At 50.7% G+C, this 22,616-nt stretch overlaps 1 protein-coding gene across 1 annotated transcript in view; it reads left to right on the top strand.

Moving 5' to 3' along the window:
• The window catches only part of ZC3H4 (zinc finger CCCH-type containing 4), a 52,934-nt gene that overhangs the window by 8,376 nt on the left and 21,942 nt on the right, over positions 1–22,616 (top strand). Inside the window, exons 3-8 of the mRNA XM_025365738.1 lie at positions 12,232–12,451; positions 12,759–12,869; positions 17,128–17,350; positions 20,752–20,906; positions 21,883–21,979; positions 22,100–22,239. Of these exons, the coding sequence (XP_025221523.1) occupies positions 12,232–12,451; positions 12,759–12,869; positions 17,128–17,350; positions 20,752–20,906; positions 21,883–21,979; positions 22,100–22,239 (946 nt within the window). The remainder of the gene's footprint in view (positions 1–12,231; positions 12,452–12,758; positions 12,870–17,127; positions 17,351–20,751; positions 20,907–21,882; positions 21,980–22,099; positions 22,240–22,616) is intronic.

The following is a 22,616-nucleotide window of genomic DNA, read 5'->3' as shown; positions in this document are numbered from 1 at the left end:
GAAAGCCGTTGCATCCAGGCTAGGGGTCGGCAAACTATGATTCTTGGGCCAAAGCCAGCCCACCCAGCCTGTTTTTGTAGGTGAAGTTTTTTTTGTTTGTTTGTTTGTGTTGTTTTGAGACGAGTCTTGCTTTGTCACCCAGGCTGGAGTGCGGTGGCACAATCTCGGCTCACTGCAACCTTTGCCTCCTGGTTCAAGGGATTCTCCTGCTTCAGCCTCCTGAGGCTGGCATTACAGGTGCGCACCACCACGCCTGGCTAATTTTTGTGTTTTTAGGAGAGACGGGGTTTCACCATGTTGGGCAGGCTGGTCTTGAACTCGTGACCTCAAGTGATCCACCCTCCTTGACCTCCCAAACTTCTGGGATTACAGGTGTGAGCCACCACACCTGGCCAGTAGGTAAAGTTCATAGGCACACAGCCATACTCATTCATTTATATCATCAGTGGCTGCTTCTACGCTACAGCAGCAGAGTTGAGTAGAAAGTTGCTGCCCACCACGCGGTATGGTATGCACTGTCTGGTATGCCAGCACGGCAGGCATTGTCATTATTTTTGTGGTGGGAGGGAATGAGGAGGGAATATAGATATTCCATTAAAGTTGGCCCTCGAGAGGGTGGGGGTGTTACTCCTTTCTCAGTCTACTGTGGCTCCATCTTCCCTACGTTCCACTCCTTCCAGTGAATGTAGAGGCCCAAGCCTAGGCTTTTAAACCCTCTTAAATGGAAGGGATTTTCATTCATTAGAAGTAACTGGAGACTTCTTGAGTCCCCATGTGGAAGTGGATCACGGCCATCACATCCCTGCTATGGCCTAACTGAGGGAGCTGGGCCCAGACACTAGTGTCACTTGGCCAAAAGTCTGTTGCAGGTGGCTTGGATTGTTGCCCTCCTCATTTTCCTAACAGACACCAGGGCTTAGGTTTCCTTGGGATTCCAGGCAGGCCCTGCCACTCCGCAGGGAACGAGAGCAATCACAGTAACTGAAGCCTGTGTGCCACACAAGGCGGGCTGCATCCAAGGCAGGGCCTGTCTCCTCTGTTCCGTCTGTGCATCCATCACTTTCAAGCTTATTTGGAAACCCTTGATAAACACTCAAATGAGTTTGTGTCAAAGTTTTAAGTGATACAGGTTGCTGAAAAAGGTTTCTTGGAAATTTGTTACTGTTTCTATTGATGAAATTGACCAAAAGGGTATGAAAGCTGAGATTGATGCATCATGTAGAATATGCACTGAGCATGTACCCAATCTGTACCTGGCCCTATGCTGGGCCCTTGGAAACATGGGGTTACTGTGAACCTCATTCTTGTCTGCCCTTAAGGAACCCACAGGTGACTAGAAATTAACAAATAGGTTGTATGTATATAATTGTAGTTAAGAAATTATTATTATTGGCCGGGTGCGGTGGCTCAAGCCTGTAATCCCAGCACTTTGGGAGGCCGAGACGGGCGGATCACGAGGTCAGAAGATCAAGACCATCCTGGCTAACCCGGTGAAACCCCGTCTCTACTAAAAAATACAAAAAACTAGCCGGGCGAGGTGGCGGGCGCCTGTAGTCCCAGCTACTCAGGAGGCTGAGGCAGGAGAATGGCATAAACCCAGGAGGCGGAGCTTGCAGTGAGCTGAGATCCGGCCACTGCACTCCAGCCTGGGCGACAGAGTGAGACTCCGTCTCAAAAAAAAAAAAAAAAAATTATTATTATTATTTTTTTAGACAGAGTCTTACTCTGTCACCCAGGTGGAGTGCAATGGCTTGATCTCAGCTCACTGCAACCTCCGCCTCTGGGTTCAAGCGATTCTCCTGCCTCAGCCTCCTGAGTAGTTGGGATAACAGGTGTGCGCCACCACCCCCAGCTAATTTTTGTATTTTTAGTAGAGATGGGATTTTACCATGTTGGCCAGGCTGGTCTTGAACTCCTGACCTCAGGTGATCCACCCGTCTCGGCCTCCCAAAGTGCTAGGATTATAGGCGTGAGCCACTGCACCAAGCCAAGAAACTCTTTAGGTGATGCATGAACAAATCTGAAGAGTCTTAGGCCCAGATCTCTTATTTGTTTATTTTTATTTTTATTTTTTATTTATTTTTTATTTATTTATTTTTTTTTGAGATGGAGTCTCGTGCTGTGTCACCCAGGCTGGAGTGCAGTGGCGCGATCTCGGCTCACTGCAAGCTCCGCCTCCCAGGTTCAGGCCATTCTCCTGCCTCAGCCTCCGAGTAGCTGGGACTACAGGCGCCCGCCACCACGCCCGGCTAGTTTTTTGTATTTTTAGTGGAGACGGGGTTTCACCATGTTAGCCAGGATGGTCTCGATCTCCTGACCTCGTGATCCGCCCGCCTCGGCCTCCCAAAGTGCTGGGATTACAGGCTTGAGCCACCGTGCCCGGCCATGTTTATTTTTATGTATTTTTTAAGACGAAATCTTGCTCTGATGCCCAGGCTGGAGTGCAGTGGCACAGTCTTGGCCCACTGCAGCCTCCGCCTCCTGGGTTCAAGTGATTCTCGTACCTCAGCCTCCTGAGTAGCTGGGACCACAGGCGCATGCCATCACACTGGGCTAATTTTTGTATTTTTAGTGGAGATGGTGTTTTTACCATTTTGGCCAGGATGGTCTTGAACTCCTGATCTCAAGTGATCTGCCTGCCTTGTCCTCCTGAAGTGCTGAGATTATAGGCATGAGCCACTGTGCCCGGCATGAAACCCCATCTCTACAAAAATTAGCTGGGCATGGTGGTGCATGCTTGTAGTCCCATCTACTTGGGAGGCTGAGGTGGGAGGATTGCTTGAGCTCAGGAGGTCAAGGCTGCATTGAGCCATGATCACGCCACTGCACTCCAGCCTGAGTGACCGAGCAAGACCCTGTGTAAAAGTAAATAAATAAAAAATTATAAACAAGGAGAACTCTTAGTTCATAAGTTAAATTGTTAGACTTTCTCCTCTGGAGTAATAGAAATCGGTCCTCCGATGAAAACCATGATCTTTGCAGCTTTAAACCATCTGAAGCTTCATTGGCATGAGAAGGTGGTTAGAAAACTCTTCATTGCTGAGAAGCAAATTCCAGAGGTTCCGCCAAGAGTAACTTGGTTCTGAGGGATAGATACCTTTGCTCAAGAATGCAAATTTTCAGAGCTTGTGGGAGTGGAAGAATAGATACTAAGGCAAAGAAAATGGCATCTTTGTCTCCACAAGCTTCCTCTAGCAGGCTGGGTTTTTTCGTGGTCAGCCTGTTTGGAGCTTTGCAGAACTGTTCTGAGAGGTTTGCCTGCTTGTACAAACCCCAGAGTGGATGCTGCACACTTGGGGGCGAAGGCATTCCTTTCATGTTAGGGGACTTTGGAATTTCACTCTCTGGGATTTATATTGTTTTCTCTTAGTGTTGGGATGAGTCCTTTTTTTTTTTTTTTTTGGCCAGAATTCCTTCAGTCTTTCCATGAGCCCTTATTCTCTATCTAGATGTCTTTGGTTAGGTTTTTGAAATGCTACCATTTCCTTCATTTGATATTGGAAGGACTGTGTCGACCTTGTGTCTTTGCGTTTGGGTCGATTTTACTCCTAAGTGTTTATTCTGAGGGAGGTTCCTGCTAAGTGCTTGCGTTACATGGCCTCATGGGATTCTCGCATGACACCATCCTGGGGACTCCATGGTTGCCTGTGCTGCACAGTGAAGGAGACTGGGGTACAGAGTGTTTAAGGAATTTGCCCAAAGTCTTGGTGCCTCATTCTGGCATTTCTTGGAATACTGATTCATGAAGTCTGTTTTATGTATGTATATCTTATTTTTCCCCACTCGATTATACATTTCAGGATGGGCATTGTTTTGTCAGTTGACGTGTTTAGCAAAGTACTCTTTTTGACATAATTTGTAGTTGTCAGATAATTTGTAGAAGTTAAGAGCTGGTCTTTGCATCCGACGGTACTGGACTTAGTTTCTAGTTCTGCTTCTTCCTGCTGTGACCCCACGGGCAAATTCCTTCCTGTCTCTGAGCCTCAGTTTAGGCCTTGGTGAGGAGTGTGGAGGCCCCCAAGCCTAGATTCCAGCTCTCTGCTGGGAAATTATTAAATAACTGCTTGGGGACCTTGCAGCCTCTCCTCACATTGCTGAGTTGTCCCACTTGGAAATTCTTTTTTGTTTTCTTTTCCTTTTTTTTTTTTTTGAGATGAAGTCTCACTCTGTCACCCAGGCTGGAGTGTAATGGTGCAGTCTCAGCTCACTGCAACCTTGACCTCCCGGGTTCAAGTGATTCTCCTGCCTCAGTCTCCCAAATAGCTGGGACTGCAGGTGTGTGCCACCATGCCTGGCTAATTTTTTTTTTTTTTTTGGAGACGGAGTCTCGCTCTGTTGCCTGGGCTGGGGTGCAGTGGTGCGATCTCGGCTCATTGCAACCTCTGCCTCCCCGGGATCAAGTGATTCTCCTGCTTCAGCCTCCCTAGTAGCTGGAACTATAGGCACGTGTCACCATGCCCAGCTAATTTTTGTATTTTTAGTAAAGATGGGGTTTCACCATGTTGGTCAGGCTGGTCTCAAACTCCTGACCTCAGGTGATCCGCCTGCCTTGGCTTCCCAAAGTGCTGGGATTACATGCATGAGCCACTGTGCCTGGCTGGAACTTCTTTTTTCTTTCTTAACCTTTTATTATGGAAATTTTTTTTTTTTTTTTTTTTTTTTTTGAGGCAGAGTCTTTACTCTGTTGCCCAGGCTGGAGTGCAGTGGCGCGATCTCAGCTCACTGCAAACTCCACCTCCCGGGTTCGCGCCATTCTCCTGCCTCAGCCTCCCGAGTAGCTGGGACTACAGGCGCCCGCCACCACGCCTGGCTAATTTTTTGTATTTTAGTAGAGACGGGGTTTCACCGTGTTAACCAGGAAGGTCTCGATCTCCTGACCTCGTGATCCGCCCGCCTCGGCCTCCTAAAGTGCAGGGATTACAGGCGTGAGCCACCACGCCCGGCCAAGAAAAAAAATTTTTAATAATTATTCATAGAGGCTGGGTGCAGTGGCTTATGCCTCTAATCCCAGAACTTTGGGAGGCCAAAGCAGGAGAAGGCCAAGGCAGGCTTTAGTCCAAGAGTTCAAAACCAGCCTGGGCAACATAGAGAGACCCTGTCTTTAAATTATTTGTAGTGACGGAGTCTCACTATGTTGCTCAGGCTGGTCTCTAACTCCTGGGCTCAAGCAGTCTGACAGGGTCTCACTGTGTTGCCCAGGCTGGAGTGCAGTGGTGCAGTCTTAGCTCCCTGCAACCTCGACCTCCTGGCTCAATTGATCCTCTTGCCTTAGCCTCCTGAGTAGTCGGGACTACAAGCGCATGCTGCCAGGCTAATTTTTGTATTTTTTTGTAGAGATGGGGTTTCCTCATGTTGCCCAGGCTGGTCTCAAATTCCTGGGCTCAAGTGATCTGCCTGCGTTGGCCTCCCAAAATGCTGGGATTACAGGCATGAACCACTGTGCTTGGCCTATACCTGTAGATTCTTCAGTATGAATCTCTAACTTTATGATCATTTAAAAACATAACTACAGGCTGGGCATGTTGGCTCACACTTGTAATCCTAGCACTTTGGGAGTCTGAGACAGGCGGATCACCTGAGGTCAGGAGTTCGAGACTAGCCTGGCCAACATGGCAAAACCTGGCTTCTACTAAAAATACACAAATTAGCTGGGCGCGGTGGCAGGTCCTGTAATCCCAGCTACTCGGGGGGCTGAGGAGCAAGAATCACTGGAAGCCAGGAGGCCGAGGTTGCAGTGAGCCAAAATCGTGCCAGTGCACTCCAGCCTGAGTGACAGAATAAGACTCTGTCTCAAAAGAAAATAAAATTAAACAAAACAAAAAACCCTACTACAAAACTCATTGCTAACAAAATTAACAATATCTCAAATACCGGAGCTGGGTTCACATGGTTCCAGTTTCTCCTACGGTCACATCCGCCAGTAGGTGTCTTCGTATCTAGATGCCAGCAGTGGATAGGTAGACTGTCTTATGTTGAAGTGAGAGTGTGGGGTGCAGGGTACAGATGCTGATGGCTGGACTTCTCTTCGCCAGTTTTGTGCCTCACTTGGGTGGTTGCTGTGGCGTGGGCACATTACCATGGAAATGGAATGATGTCACAGAGCACGCTATGATGACACCTGAGAATGCTGAGGAAAAGGAGACACAGAGCACATTTGTTCTTGGTTTCTGGTTGATGAACCTAGGTAGTAAGGACACTGAAAAGCATGTGCAAGACCCAGAGGTTTATTTCAAGAATTTCCTGGCTCTGAAAATCCCTCAGTGAGGTTTCCTCTGTGGCTGCTTCATTACATCCTAACTCAAGGGAAGGTCTCTGGGGCCTTTCTTAGGCATGAGCCCTGAGCTGAATTTCTAAAGCAGAGGCCCTGCGCCTTCACTCCTAGTAAACGACTGTGCCGCAGAATTGGACTTGGGGATCCTGGACTTCTGCGTTTAGGCTAGTTGTTAAACATTTGAAGAGGCGGCACCTCCTTGTAATTTTTGTAATTTTGTCCCTAGTTAATGGGTCATTCAGAGCCTACCCAGGCAATTTGTTGAGAGTCTGGGCAGTTAATGATCATAACCCTGACCTTCACATTAACCTAGCCGCCTCTTATCAAGGGCTCTCATGATCTTAAGGTAACAGCCGCTGTTCCATGAGTTTCCATCTTTTGTGTTGTACTTTGCCTTTTTTTTTTATTTTTTATTTTTTATTCTTGTAAACCAGGTTGATCCACAAACCCTGGGCCCCTTTCAGCTTTCGTCCAGCCCTCTTGTCTAGAGAGCTGCCATGTTGCCAAGCTTCATTTCTGTAAGAAGCCTTTGTTCCTTCCCGGGGCTCAGCTCTCCCTACGTCTTTTTGTCTTGATTAGCCACTTGGTGGCTTCTGGTACTGCCTAGATTAGAGCTGAGGAAGGGGAGACGTCGCTTTTGTCAGTTTTGTCAGCAGGATGAGTTGGGAGAACAGTGTATGCGTGGTTATGACCAAGTAAAAAGAACTTGTTGACCAGCAGTCAGCAGTGTCCATCAGGGAGAGCTGGCTGTAGCTTTCTTTTTTTCTTTTTTTTTTGAGATGGAGTTTCGTTCTTGTCCCCCAGGCTGCAGTGCAGTGGCGTGATCTTGGCTCACTGCAACCTCCGCCTCCCCAGGTTCAAGCGATTCTCCTGCCTCAGCCTCCTGAGTAGCTGGGGTTACAGGTGTCTGCAACAATGCCCAGCTAATTTTGTATTTTGAGTAGAGATGGGGTTTCTCCATGTTGGTCAGGCTGGTCTCGAACTCCCGACCTCCGGTGATCCGTCCACCACAGCCTCCCAAAGTGCTGGGATTACAGGCGTGAACCACCGTGCCCGGCCCTAGTTGTAGCTTTCTTATAGAGAACATGCTTCGCAGTCAGCATTCCAGCCAGTTAGGGCTTTCCGTGGAGAGGTGCCCTCATGCTAGCTGGTTCTTACAACCAACAGCTGCTCCTTCCTTTGTGCCTGTCCCTCATGTCAATTGCTTTATGCCTGTTATCTCATTTAACTTTCACAACCCTTAAGATAGGTGCTACTGTTATCCCATTCAGTAGATCAGAAAAGCAGGGCTCAGGTTATGGACTAAGAGCATACTCTAGAGAAGAGGTGGAGCTGGTTGAGTTACTTGGTCTGCAGAAAGGAGCATGAGGCCCAAATCTGTAGGCTGCTGGATAAGGCAGTATGAAATATCTCCTTTGAAATATCATGTCTACTGTGGACATGAAATATCTTTTGTTTTGTTTTTTGAAACCGAGTCTCTAGGTCTGTCACCTAGGCTGGAGTGCAGTGGCATGATCTTGGCTCACTGCAACCTCCGCCTCCTAGGTTCAAGAGATTCTCCTGCCTCAGCCTCCTGAGTAGCTGGAACTGTAGGCATCCGCCACCTCGCTGGTGGCATTCTTAGTAGAGCTGGAGTTTCACAATGTTGGCAAGGCTAGTCTTGAACTCCTGACCTCAGGTGATCCGCCTGCCTTGGCCTCCCAAAGTGCTAGTTTTGGTTGTTGTTTTTTTTTTTTTTTTTTTTTTGGAGACACAGTTTCACTCTGTCTCCCAAGCTGGAGTGCAATGGTACGATCTTGGCTTACTGCTGTCTCCGCCTCCCATGTTCAAGTTTTTGTGCCTCAGCCTCCCGAGTAGATGGGATTACAGGCGCCCACCATCACACCCAGCTAATTTTTGTATTACTGGTAGAGACAGGGTTTTGCTGTGTTGGCCAGGCTGGTCTCGAACTCCTGACCTCAAGTGATCCCCCTGCTTTCGCCTCCCGAAAGATTACAGGCATGAGCCACCACACCTGGTCTGGACATGAAGTATCTTTACCAAGCACTGTTTTTGCCAAGTCCGTGGTGTGTGCTGAACCCAGCATGCTTGTGGACCCTGTGGAGCCGGCCTGTTCCTTGGAGTGGGCATCCAGATCTGTTCTTTGGCCCAGGGAGAGGAGCAGCCAGCTCTGAAAATGGAAACTGAAATGCCCGGGAGCTTTGTCCAGGAGGTATGGGGCAGGACTGGCTCAAGGCAAGGCGTTGGCCTCTTCCCATTTCCTCGTGGGGGCCAGTTCCAAGTCGGTCTCCCAGGGTGGTTGCTTTCCTGTCCCCGAGAGCTCTAGCAGCGGACTGAGTGCAGCCATGTCAGGCGTTGCCAATACAGGCTCTGGGAATAGAGTGCTCCCTGCACAGGCCGCCGCGGCAGGCTTTTCTTCTGCTTGCTTGTCTCAAGAGAGTTTGGCAGGTCTAGATTGAAATGATTAGCGCGGTGGGGCTTCCCCCACTTTTCTTGGGGGATTATGTCGAGGTCTATTAAGCATGTTCCCTCGGTATTTAATCCCACTCTGACACGGATTTTGCCGGCAGTCTGTTAAGTGGCATCGCTGAAACCTGGTTGCTGTTTTGTGGAGACCGCCTTTGTGCTGTCGCGCCGGTGGCACACGGGATTCCCAGTTGGCTTGACTTCCTTTCCTTTTGCTTTCTGTTGAACAGAGTCTGAAAAATACAGTCAAGACCTCATATTCACGCAGGACACTTAGCTGAGAGGCGGGTGTCGGGAGGGGGGACCCCCTGAGGTGACTGTGGGCAGAGGTTAGCCCAGGGCTTGGAGGGGCTTTGAGAGCATGACATGGCAGGATGGCCCTGAGAATGCAGCGATCTGTTTATTGTCGCTGTCTCAGTGCCCCTTCATCAACCAGCAGCAATTTAACAAAAAATCCTGTGTATTTCTCTGCCTCTCTCAACTCTAGGGAAACAAAGTTTCAAGTAGCCACTGCCTGTTTTGTGAAAAGTTGTATGGTTGATTCTCTTTGAGCCCAGGTGTGCCTGGAGCTGTTGATATCAATAGTGTGCAGAATCCCTCTTTGGGTCAGGTCTTTGCAGGGTGGATTTGAATGCTGTGCTTCTCTACCTTGGTGTTCCTTTCTAGAATCATTCTGGACAATGGTTAAGGCTCTTGGAGTTCCTTGGATGGTCTTTTGTCCTCTGCCCTCAGGTGTTAGATGTAGAGTAGCCTGTACCTTCGTCCGAGCCAGCGGGTGGCATCGAGACAGGGAAGGAGGCCTCAGCTGACCATGGGCAAGACTGTCGCCTGCTGTGTGGCAGTGTTGGACATAAGGGAGGGCGTGCTGAGGCTGCCAGCCACTCTGGCTCAGCTGACCCTGCCCTGATGATGATCATGCACCTGCCTTGTGGACCAAGTGTGTTGTCATTTGTATCTTTTTTCCTACAAGGACAGTGCAGAAAAGGAGGTAGTCAAGCAACCTGGCACAGATTTGGCATTTAAAATATTAGTGACCTGGCCGGGCGCGGTGGCTCAAGCCTGTAATCCCAGCACTTTGGGAGGCCGAGACGGGCGGATCACGAGCTCAAGAGATCGAGACCATCCTGGCTAACCCGGTGAAACCCCGTCTCTACAAAAAAACAAAAACAAAAACAAAAAACTAGCCAGGTGAGGTGGTGGGCGCCTGTAGTCCCAGCTACTCAGGAGGCTGAGGCAGGAGAATGGCGTGAACCTGGGAGGCGGAGCTTGCAGTGAGCTGAGATCCGGCCACTGCACTCCAGCGCGGGCGACAGAGCGAGACTCTGTCTCAAAAAAAAAAAAAAAATATTAGTGACCTGGATGGTGATCATGTGCCTCTCAACTTTATGCCTTCTAGACTTAAGTGTCGAGAGTAATGTTGTTCTTAGCTTTTCTTCGTGAAACCCCAGCATGTATATCTCCAGTCTGTCCCAGGCCTTCTCGCACTCAGTCTCTCTCTCTCCCTGAGTTTCTCTTGAGGTGTGGTCCTGGCCCGCCCCCAATATTCCCATCAGGGTGCCACTTCACAGTGTCTGCACAGCTCCCAGCGGCGGGAAGTTTGCCATGTCACTGAGTAACAGCTTCTCCCTTGGGACAAAACCAGTTTTCCCAGTCATGTGGCCCTTTCAGTGTGGGTGAGGCGTCCAGTGAGGGCTTTGCTCCACGCCTGGTTTCTGTGGGCCGCACCCCAGCGGGAAGGCACCTCCCTTGTCAGGACTGCAGCCTGCGCCCCTGCCCCGCCCCATCCCAAGTTTGCTAGTCAGGGAAGCAACACGTGGGTGACGTCACCTGTGTTGTTGCCTTTGAAGCAGCAGAAAGAGTTTTGTGTCCTGCATTCTGTTTCGAGAACTGCCCTTGACCTCTGCCCAGGAGTATCTGTGGGGCTGGGCCACTTGGGTTTGAAATAGAATCCATCCCCTTTGAACTGGGAATGAGGGTTCATAGAAAAAGCCCCTCTTGAGGAGCTCCTTGATGTTTAGGTAGCAGTCCTGAGGCAGACAAAGGGAGGGACACAAGTGAAAGGACAGTGGAGGGTCCTGGGAGGAGTCTGCCGCATGTGCTGGAAACTTCAGGCAAGCACGCCTAATGCACTGGCTCCCGCCTGGGCAGCTGCAGGCCTTTCCGCGGAGGTAGCTCCATTTGTGGCTAACCTTTTGGGGCCTGGGCTCGTGACGTTTTCTCCGTACATCCCTTCTCTTTGTGTCCTAGTTAATTGAGACGGAAGGAGTTGGAAGCTCTCACACAAGCCTTTTTGTGGTCATTCGTGGGGAACTTTGGGAGCTTTTTAAAATTATTCAAAAAAATTGTTTTTTTCCTTTACCAACTCCTGTACTTGTGAACACTGTGTCTGTGGGTTTGGCTCAAAAACTGGATTCTTTTTCCAGCTGCCCCTCCTGAACCCAATTTCTTCCCTTACTCCTACCCTACCCCGTAGATATTTACATATACAGAATGTCCACTGGGTAGTGTCATGTTTGGAGAGCACTTTTAAAGTCCTGGGGATTGGGATGACATGGGGGAATTGGAAGAGTATAGGATGGGGAGCCAGAAGGGGTTCCCAGTACCTGCAGGTGAGTCAGAGGAGGGAGAGAAAGCAGGGCCGGTATCATGTGAGGTCCTCAGGAGGGGCCTGGGATCCATCCCCCTCCTGCAGCTGCTCAGTGTTTGCTTGCCTCCAGCCCAGAGATGTGGGACTGACGAGGGTGGGTCAGACCTGGTGACCTGGGACTCTGAGCCTGTTTCCAGCAGTTCTCATGGGGCTTTTGTAATAAAGTACTTTGAAGGGTTCTCAGGCCACAGCCCAGGCCTGCCTGTGAGTGGGTCCCAGGTAGCTTGGGGCCACCCCTGGTTCAGAACCAAGGCCCTCTCCACGGTGTACAGCCACCACCCTCAGCCTAGGGTGGCACTGATGCCCAGCTCCATGGGGCCCGGGGCCCAGCAGGCGATCCTGGGCCTGGGAGGGAGGGGATGCGGGTCTATGCTCTCTGGGAGAGGCACTTCTGTGGTCGAGCGAGGTTTAGAAGTGCCCTAAGTGCTTCACAGCAGAGCTGTGTGTGTTTCTAGACTGTGGGGCTTCCTGGAAGTTCTGCAGTGTTAAGCATTGTGAATCCCCAAGATGGGGCTCTTCCCACTTATGTGACCACAGCATCTTGTCGGTTTCTTCTTCTAAGGACACTAGTCCTGTTGGGAAATCTGACGTAGATGTGTCCCAGTGTTAGTGGTAATGCCCTTAAACTTCTACCCCTCCCCCAGCCAGGTTAGACTGGAGCAAGCACAATTCTTTCAGGGGGAGGATAAGGGATAGAACAAGAGGCCATGGCCCCCGTGTCCTCCCAGGGTCTCACCTCGCTCACAGCAGTCAGGCCCTTGGTTCTTGTCAGCCTTGGCCAGCCCAGAGCCCTAGGAGGCCTCCTCTCAAACCTTGTGTTCATGGTGGCTTTGGGGTTCATTTGTAGGGAAGATGGAGAGTTGGAAGAAGGCGAATTGGAAGATGATGGGGCAGAGGAGACCCAGGATACCTCCGGAGGGCCTGAGAGAAGCCGGAAAGAAAAGGGGGAGAAGCATCACAGTGATTCGGACGAGGAGAAGTCCCACAGGAGACTGAAGCGGAAACGGAAGAAAGAGCGGGAGAAAGAGAAAAGGAGGTCGAAGAAGAGGAGGAAATCCAAGCACAAAGTAGGTCCAGGATTCACTGGGACTGCCACTGCCTGGCATCGGGCCTGGCTGAGAGCCCCAGGGGCTGAGCTTTTGCTGTCCGCCCCAGAGGGCACTCTTAATGCCTTTGCTTATCTCAAATTGGATAAAGACCTTTTTTAAGAGTTGGTAGCTTATGCTCCGTTGCCACTAAGTGCCCCAGGTGAGGTGTTTCCGGTGAAGCACAGAGCCCTGTGGCACATGCCGGCATAGCTTGTCCTGAGGCTGACTGCGCCTGAGTGGCCCGCCTGCAGCAGGGTTGCTGAGTCTTCTTCCCCTGTCATTACAGCGCCACGCTTCTTCTAGCGATGACTTCTCTGACTTCTCAGATGACTCGGATTTCAGCCCCAGTGAGAAAGGGCACCGCAAGTACAGAGAGTACAGCCCCCCATATGTGCCGGTGAGTGACTGGCGTGCCCTGCTGAGCTCTGGGGCCGGGAGGAGTTCAACTGCTTGTGTTTCTTGAGCACTTGCTGTGTTCTGGGCATTTTATGTGGGTTTCAGTCCTGGGTCATCAGGTATTAGTTTAATCCCCGTTTTATGACTTAGGAAACTGAGACTTAGACAATTTCAACAGGGCAGCCTAGATAACAAAGTGAGACCCCATCTCCACAAAAAATAAAAAAATTAACCAGGCATGCCTGTAGTTGCAGCTACTCAGGAGGCAGAGGTGAGAAGATCCCTTGAGCCCAAAAGTTCAAGGTTGCAGTGAGCTATGATCAGCCACTGCACTCTAGCCTGGGCGACAGAGCAAGACCCTGTCTCAAAAGGAAAAGAAAGTTTCAACAAAGTTGCCCAGTTCTGAAGTAGAGGAGCTGGGTTTGAACCCAGGCCCTAGCTGACCTCCGTGAGGTATGCTCTCGAGCCTCCTCCGTGCGGCCTTAGCAAGGCCCTGTATGTCTCAGAGAAAGATGCTGACTGGTCCACGTCATGGCTGACTGGCTTCCACTCTTCACAAATGACCTTTTTGGGAAATTGGCAACAGAATGAAATGTTCTCAAGTGGCCCGTAGGCAGGCAGTACTCGGCCACTGTCGCTTTCATTTCAAGCAGCAATTTAAATTATTTGTTCATTTTGTATACCATTTCTTCCTCCAGAAAATTCCATAAGAGAAAAGCAAATCTTTTTTTTTTTTTTTTTTTTTTTTGAGGCGGAGTCTCGCTCTGTTGCCCAGGCTGGAGTGCAGTGGTGCAATCTCAGCTCACTGCAAACTCCGCCTCCTGGGTTCACGCCATTCTTCTGCCTCAGCATTCTGAGTAGCTGGGACCACAGGCACCCGTCACCACACCTGGATAATTTTTTGTATTTTTAGTAGAGACAGGATTTCACCGCGTTAGGCAGGATGGTCTCGATCTTCAGACTTTATTATTTTTTTTTATTTATTTATTTTTTTTGAGACGGAGTCCCGCTGTGTCGCCCAGGGTGGAGTGCAGTGGCCGGATCTCAGCTCACTGCAAGCTGCGCCTCCCGGGTTTTTACGCCATTCTCCTGCCTCAGCCTCCCGAGTAGCCGGGACTACAGGCGCTCGCCACCTCGCCCGGCTAGTTTTTTGTATTTTTTAGTAGAGATGGGGTTTCACCGTGTTAGCCAGGATGGTCTCGAACTCCTGACCTCGTGATCCGCCCGTCTCGGCCTCCCAAAGTGCTGGGATTACAGGCTTGAGCCACCGCGCCCGGCCCAGACTTTATTATTTTATTTTTATTTTATTTTATTTTATTTTATTTTATTTATTTTTTTTTTTTGGGACGGAGTCTCGCTCTGTCGCCCAGGCTGGAGTGCAGTGGCCGGATCTCAGCTCACTGCAAGCTCCGCCTCCCGGGTTTACGCCATTCTCCTGCCTCAGCCTCCCGAGTAGCTGGGACTACAGACGCCCGCCACCTCGCCTGGCTAGTTTTTTGTATTTTTTTTAGTAGAGACGGGATTTCACTGTGTTAGCCAGGATGGTCTCGATCTCCTGACCTCGTGATCCGCCCGTCTCGGCCTCCCAAAGTGCTGGGATTACAGGCTTGAGCCACTGTGCCCGGCCCAGACCTTATTATTTATTGAGACGGAGTCTTGCTCTGTTGCCTAGGCTGGAGTGCAGTGGGGCAATCTCGGCTCATTTCAACTTCCACCTCCCAGGTTCAAGTGATTCTCCTGTTTCAGTCTCCCGAGTAGCTGGGATTACAGACATGCGACACCATGCCTGACTGATTTTTGCATTTTTAGTAGAGACAGGGTGTCGCCATGTTGGCCGGGCTGGCCTCGAACTCCTGACCTCAGGTGATTCGCCCACCTCAGCCTCCCAAAGTGCTAGGATTACAGGCATGAGCCACTGCACCCGGCCGGTTGAGAAATGTTTTAAAGTTAGTAGGTCTTTAAAGCTGTCCCAGGTATCCCGTGACCCAGCATCATCCATCACAACAAATGATTCATTGTTCAATACCATAGTTGAGATTGATCTACTGGTGTAGGTTCGGCCTTCAGACCTGAGAGAGGCAGGAAATGGAACATTGCATGCTTTTTATGAACTAGAGCTGGAGGTATTTTAAAGATCTGCTCAAGTACTTGTATGTGTGTCTGTGTATCTGGCTGTATTTTGCATTGTCCTGTTTTTCTGTAATATGGACTTTTAAAAATTAGTAGGCTTTTTGTTTGTTTGTTTATTTATTGAGATGGGATCTCATTCTGTTGCCCAGGCTGGAGGGCAGTGGTGTGATCTCACCTCACTGCAGCCTCGAGCTGCCTGGGCTCAGGTGATCTTCCTGCGTTAGCCTCCTAAGTAGCTGGAACCATGGGCTGCCGTACCAAGGCTAATTTTTGTACTTTTGGTAGAGATGGGGTTTCAAAATGTTGCCCAGGCTGTCTCAAATTCCTGGGGTCAAATGATCTGCCCACCCTGGCCTCCCAAAGTGCTGGGATTAGAGACATGAGCCACCATGCGCAGCCGACTTTTTTATTCATTCATTTATTTAGAGATGGAGTCTCACTCTGTTGCCCAGGCTGGAGTACAATGGCATGATCTCGGCTCACTGCAACCTCTACCTCCCAGGTTCAGGATTTGCCTGCCTGAGCCTCTCAAGTAGCTGGGATTACAGGCGCCCCCCACCATACCTGGCTATTTTTTTTTTTTTTTTTTTTTTTGTATTTTTAGTAGAGACGGGTTTCACTATATTGCCCAGGCTAGTCTCGAACTCCTGACCTTGTGATCTTTCTGCCTTGGCCTCCCAAAGTGCTGGGATTACAAGCCTGAGCCACCATGCTTGTTGTTGTTTAATTGTTTTTTGAGACGGAGTCTCGCTCTGTCGCCCAGGCTGGAGTGCAGCGGCATGATCTTGGCTCACCACATCCTCTGCCTCCTGGGTTCAAGTGATTCTCATGCCTCAGTCTCCCGAATAGATGGGATTAGAGGTGCCCTTCACCACGCCCGGCTAATTCATTTTGTATTTTTAGTAGAGACTGGGTTTCACCATGTTGACCAGGCTGGTCTCGAACTCCTGAACTCAAGAGATCTGCCCGCCTGGGCCTCCCAAAGTGCTGGGATTACAGGTGTGAGCCATCGTGCTCGGCCTTTATTTTTTTTGAGATGTCGTTTTGCAGTGTCACCCAGGCTGGAGCGCAGTGGTGAAATCTCGGCTCACTGCAACCTCTGCCTCTCCTGGGTTCAGGCAGTTCTGCCTCAGCCTCTCAAGTAGCTGGGATTACAGGTGCCCACCCCATACTTGGCTTTTTTTTTTGTTTTTTTTTGCATTTTTGAATTTTTAGTAGAGATCTCATTTCACGATGTTGGCCAAGCTGGTCTCCATCTCCTGACCTCGTGACCTGCCCGCCTTGGCCTCCCAAAGTGCTGGGACTACAGGCGTGAGCCACTGCGCCCGGGCCCCTGGTCCCCCGGCCCCCGACTTTATTTTTTAGAGCTGTTTTAGGTTTATAGAAAATTGAGCAGGTAGTAGTAGAGTTCCCTTCTCCCATCCGCCTGCCCCCAGTTTCCCATTACCAATGTCTTGCATTGTTGTGGTAACTTTGTTACAATTGATGAGCCAGTATTGATACATTGTTATTACTTAGTGTTGTGTAGTTCTTTGGGTTTTGCCCAGTGCACCCTTTATTGTTACATATTCACTATTATTCCATTGTCTGGATATACCAGTTTGTTTTCCATTTACCTGTTGGAGGATGTCTTGGTTACTTCTGTTTTTATGAGTATCTTTAACTTCTTCTAGTACCACTTGGCACTACCACACTTTGGAAAGCATCATTTGAGACGGCTTTCTAGCCCGGCTGCCAAGCAGGCCATTTATTGAATTCCAGGGCCCTAGCAAAATTGTGACTGAGCAGCCCCCTCTTGCTTCCCAGGCCCCTCCCTGTGTGCTTGCTCTGCATCCCTGGGAAATGCTCCCTTCTCCTCCCCTTCGTTCATCAGGGATTGGGGGTCTGTGGTTCTGTTTTCTTTCTAGCTCTGGTCCTTTATGAGGAACAGAAACACTTGGGCCCTCTGCTACCCCCACTTCCTGGTATGAGAACCTGTCCTCAGAGGGTCTGGGGACCAGCAGTGCAACCCTGGGACAGTAGCAGCACCCAGACAGACATGTTCATTTAGGGAACACTGGGGATCTTGGTAGTTTGCACCCGCAGCTGTGGGATCCGGCTCACCTCTTCTCCCCATCTCTGGGACACAGTCCCACCAGCAGTACCCCCCATCGCATGCCACGCCCCTGCCCAAGAAGGCTTACTCCAAGATGGACAGCAAGAGCTATGGCATGTACGAGGACTACGAGAACGAGCAGTATGGGGAATACGAGGGCGACGAGGAGGAGGACATGGGCAAGGAGGACTACGACGACTTCACCAAAGAGCTGAACCAGTACCGGCGTGCCAAGGAGGGCAGCAGCCGTGGCCGAGGTGAGCCCCGCCTTGGCAATTTTTCCTCCGGGGCATCGGAGCCACCCGGGTGGCCTGGCCTCACAGAGCCTCAAGTTTGGTCACTTAGGGTTGGGATAAGTGTACAAAGAAGGGCCGGGATCTGCACATGCGTGGCACAGGGGACCAGAGAGATCACCCGCTGGTCTGTGGTTGGGGTGGTGCCAGGCTGGTGTGAGGCAGGGAGAAGGCCAGCGTGCCTGAAGGGTCACTTCCTGGTCGGCTGTCGGGGGAGAAGGGGATAGCTTCTCTCTCACCTGGGCTAGGGTGACTGACAGCTGGCTGCCCCACCCCGCAGCAGTGCTCCCTCATTCTCCCAGCCCCATCACCTGACAAGGTGTGACTGCAGTCCTTGCCTCTGCCCCACCTCTGAACCTTGGACCTGTGTCCTTTGGGAGGAAGGTGGAGGAAGCTTGAGCACCAGAGACACAGTAGCCCTGACTGGCCTCTTAGAACCATCTCTGCCGGCACAGTGGCTCATGCCTGTAATCCCAGCAATTTGGGAGGCCGAGGCAGGCGGATCACCTATGGTCAGGAGTTCAAGACCAGCCTGTCCAACAACAGCAACAAAAAAGAACCATCGAACTGTCTCCTGCCAGAAAGACTGCCCAGCCTGAGAGTGGCTTCTGGAATCTTCCAGCACAGGGGTTCTCAGATTGTGAGCCCTGCCTGAGGCCCAGCTTGTTGAGTAGTTGTTCATTCATTCGCTTTTTTTTTTTTTTTTTTTTTTTTTTTTGAGACTGAGTCTCGCTCTGTCACCAGGCTGGAGTGCAGTGGCGCGATCTTGGCTCCCTGCAACCTCCACTTGCCGGGTTCAAGCAGTTCTCCTGCCTCAGCCTCCTGAGTAGCTGGGATTACAGGCGCATGCCACTACGCCCGGCTAATTTTTGTATTTTTAGTAGAGACGGAGTTTCACCATGTTGGTCAGGCTGTTCTCAATCTCGTGACCTCGTAATCCGCCCGCCTCGGCCTCCCAAAGTGCTGGGATTACAAGCGTGAGCCACCTCACCCGGCTCATTCGTTCTTCTAGCAGTCTTTCTTGGACACCTCCCTGGGGCAGCCCCTGTGCTTTTCGGAGGTCCTAGACCGGTGCTGTCCAGTAGAATTAGATTGGAAGCCACCATATCACTTACATTTTCTGGTAGCCACATTTAAAAAGTGAAAAGGACACTGGATAGTCCCAGCTACTTGAGAGGTGGAGGCGGGAGAATCACTTGAGCCCTGGAGTTGGAGGCCAGCCTGGGCAACACAATGAGACCCCATCACTCTTTTTTGTTTGTTGGGAGACAGAGTCTTGCTCTGTCACCCATTCTGGAGTGCAGTGGCACGATTTAGGCTTACTGCAACCTCTACCCTCTGCCTCCCAGGTTCAAGCAATTCTTGTGCCTCACTCCTGCAAGTAGCTGGGATTACAGGCATGTACAACCACACCCATCTTATTTATTTATTTTATTTTATTTATTTTTTTGAGATGGAGTCTTGCTCTGTCGCCCAGGCTGGAGTACAGTGGCACGATCTCGACTCACCGCAAGCTCTGCCTCCCGGGTTCATGCCATTCTCCTGCCTTAGCCTCCCAAGTAGCTAGGACTACAGGCGCCTGCCACCATGCCCAGCTAATTTTTTGTATTTTTAGTAGAGACAGGGTTTCACCATGTTAGCCAGAATGGTCTTGATCTCCTGACCTGGTGATCTGCCCACCTCAGCCTCACAAAGTGCTGGGATTACAGGCATGAGCCACTGTGCCCGGCCTATCTATTTATTTTTGAGACAGAGTCTCACTCTGTCACTCATGCTGGAGTACAGTGGCACCATGTTGGCTCACTGCAACCTCCGCCTCCCAGGTTCAAGCAATTCTCGTGCCTCAGCCTCCCTAGTAGCTGGGATTACAGGCCCGTACCACCATGCCTGGCTTTTTTATTTTTAGTAGAGATGGGGTTTCACTATGTTGCCCAATCTGGTCTTGAACTCCTGAGCTCAGGCAATCCGCCCACCTTGGCCTCCCAAAGTACTGGGATTACAGTTGTGAGCTACTGTGACTGGACTTAAGTTTTTATATTTTTAGTAGAGATGGGGTTTTGCTGTGTTGGCCAAGCTTGTCTTGAACTCCTGTTCTCAAGTGATCTGCCCAACTGGGCCTCCCAAAGTGCTGAGATTATAGGATTGAGCCACTGCACCTGGCCACTCTTTTCTTTTTTTTTTTTTTTTTTTTTGAGACGGAGTCTCGCGCTGTGTCACCCAGGCTGGAGTGCAGTGGCGATCTCGGCTCACTGCAAGCTCCGCCTCCCAGGTTCAGGCCATTCTCCTGCCTCAGCCTCCGAGTAGCTGGGACTACAGGCGCCCGCCACCACGCCCGGCTAGTTTTTTGTATTTTTAGTAGAGACGGGGTTTCACTATGTTAGCCAGGATGGTCTCGATCTCCTGACCTCGTGATCCGCCCGCCTCGGCCTCCCAAAGTGCTGGGATTACAGGCTTGAGCCACCGCGCCCGGCTCTTTTCTTTTTTTAAGTGAAGGAAAAAGTGAAACCAATTAAATTAATTTTGATATTCTATTTTCAACCTAATATGTTTAAAATCTTATTTCAACATGTAATCAAATGAGACAAATGCGATATTTTATATTCTTTCTCACTTGTGTGTGTGTGTGTGTGTGAGAGAGAGAGAGAGACGTGCTCTCATTCTGTTGCTCAAACTGGAGTGCAGTGGCACAGTCTCAGCTCACTGCAGCCTTTGCCTCCTGGGTTCAAGCAATTCTCCCACCTCAGCCTCTCGAGTAACTGGGACTACAGGTGCGCGCCGCCACACCTGGCTAATTTTTCTATTTTTAGTAGAAACAAGGTTTCACCATGCTGGCCAGGCTGGTCTCAAACTCCTGACCTCAGGTGATCTGCCCACCTCAGCCTCCCAAAGTGTTGGGATTACAGGCATTAGCCACCACACCCAGCCTTTTTTTTTTTTTTTTTTTAGCTAAGTCTTTGAAGTCCAGAGTGTGTTTTGGACTCTTGTCTAAATCACAAGTTCAAACTACAGGGCTAGCTAGTCTTGTCAGACTTCAAGGCTAGCATCTTATAGTTTGGGCCAGACGTGTTAGTTGCTCATTAGCCCGTGGGCTGGTGTTTGCCATATTGGACAGTGCAGCTCTAAGTGGACAAGTCCCTGTGAGGAAGGGGAGTGAGTACTGCAGTAGCTGTGTGTCCAGTGTGCTGAGGGACCCCCACTGAGAGAACCAGAGGGTCCACTAGCCTACCTGGGGCATCTAGGAAGGCTTCTTGGAGGAGGAGGAGGAGGCTGAAGTGATTGACTTCAGGAGCAGAAAGTGGGTTGTCTTCTTTCTTGCCGGTGGCATCTGCTCCCGCTGAAGGCTCACTGTCTGAATCTCCATGCAGGCAGCCGAGGCCGGGGCCGGGGCTACAGGGGCCGAGGAAGCCGTGGAGGATCGCGAGGCCGTGGCATGGGCAGGGGCAGCCGAGGCAGGGGCAGAGGCTCTATGGGAGGAGACCACCCGGAGGATGAAGAGGATTTCTACGAGGAAGAGATGGACGTAAGGTTTCCTCTGGCCCTGGGGACGTCGGGGTGAGGCTGGTGGGCTTTCCGGGGCGTGAGCACTGCTCATAGAGGCTGTGAGGCTAAGGTAGGAAGACATATGACCCTTCTGAAGGAAAGGAAGCCTCAGAGGGCAGATGTATGTGTTTAAAAATGTTCATTTATCATTTTGGAATAGATAAAACCTTCATGTGGTTTAAAGTAGAAAAGGTATCAGCCAGGCATGGTGGCTCACGCCTGTAATCCCAGTGCTTTGGGAGGCTGAGGCGGATGGATCATGAAGTCAGGAGATGGAGACTATCCTGGCTAACACGGTGAAACCCTGTCTCTGCTGAAAATATAAAAAATTAGCCAGGTGTGTTAGCATGTGCCTGTAGTTCCAGCTATTCATTCAGGAGGCTGAGGCAGGAGAATCACTTAAACCCAGGAGGGGGGGTTGCAGTGAGCCAAGATCGCGCCACTGCACTCCATCCTGGGCGACAGAGCGAGACTCTGTCTCAAAAAAAAAAAAAAGAAGAGGTATCACAGGATGTGCTGTGAAAAACATCCTGTCACTAGAGAGAAGTTTCCTGAAAGTCCTCTAGAGACATTTCCAGCCAGGCACGTGGTCCTTCATCCCTGCCCCCACCCGGGAGAAGGAGCGGCAGGCGCACTGCACCTGCTATCCTGGTCGTACCCACAGACCTTCCACGCCAGTCCACGGCCCGCTGCCCACTTGCCCTTTTGGAGCCCCACAGCGATGTGTATGTAGGGAGGCGCCATGCTGGGTTTGCCTATTGGGTTGGGTTTTCAGAGTGAAGACTGCAGTGGGAAGGATTGGGACCACCTGTCTGTCGTCAGGCTCTGTGGAGACGGGTTATGGTATGAGTCCCCTGGATGGTCACCATCCTTCAGAAAGGGGCAGTGTGTAGGTGGGGACAGTGTTCATTGTTCCCTACCTGACGTTCTCCTGCTCTCTCCTCTGCGGATTCCAGTATGGAGAGAGTGAGGAGCCAATGGGAGACGACGACTATGACGAGTACTCCAAGGAGCTGAACCAGTACCGCCGGTCCAAGGACGGCCGAGGCCGAGGTAGGCAGGGCCTGGAGAGGACACGCTGGGTGGGGCAGGGATTCCAGCAGCTGCTGGAATCTAGTCCCAGGGGTAGGGAGGGGGTGGTCGGCAGGTTTTAACACCGTCTCCCCTCCGCAGGGCTAAGTCGAGGCCGTGGCAGGGGCTCCCGAGGCCGAGGGAAAGGGATGGGCCGGGGCCGAGGCCGAGGTGGCAGCCGAGGAGGGATGAACAAGGGCGGAATGAACGATGACGAAGACTTCTATGATGAGGACATGGGCGTGAGTTGACTCCACTCTGATCTGATGTTTGGGCCAAGATCCCTTCTTAGCCTTTTTTCCCTTTAATGAGTCGTTCTGTAAGCTGATCCTGTCCCCTTTGCTGTCGTCAGCCACCCCCCAGAGGGGTGGCCAGCGTTGACCAGCATAACCAGCGATATCCTGAGGAGATAGATGTACTGCTGCTGAGACCCCGTGTTTAAAACCATGTCATTAGCAGCACCTGCAGCCATACCTAACACGTCTCTGAGGTTCAGAAGGTTCTAGGTGAACTATCCAGTTAGTCTTGGAAGGTTTTGCAGGGAGGCCCATGCCACTGCCTCTAAGTGTGGTGGATGTGTTCCTCCACAGGTGTGTGGAACTTCAGGTGTAAGTGACTA

Source organism: Theropithecus gelada, chromosome 19 (genome assembly GCF_003255815.1).
Source record: "Theropithecus gelada isolate Dixy chromosome 19, Tgel_1.0, whole genome shotgun sequence".
NCBI classification, from domain to species: domain Eukaryota; kingdom Metazoa; phylum Chordata; class Mammalia; order Primates; family Cercopithecidae; genus Theropithecus; species Theropithecus gelada.
This window is presented reverse-complemented; position numbering and strand designations above follow the sequence as displayed.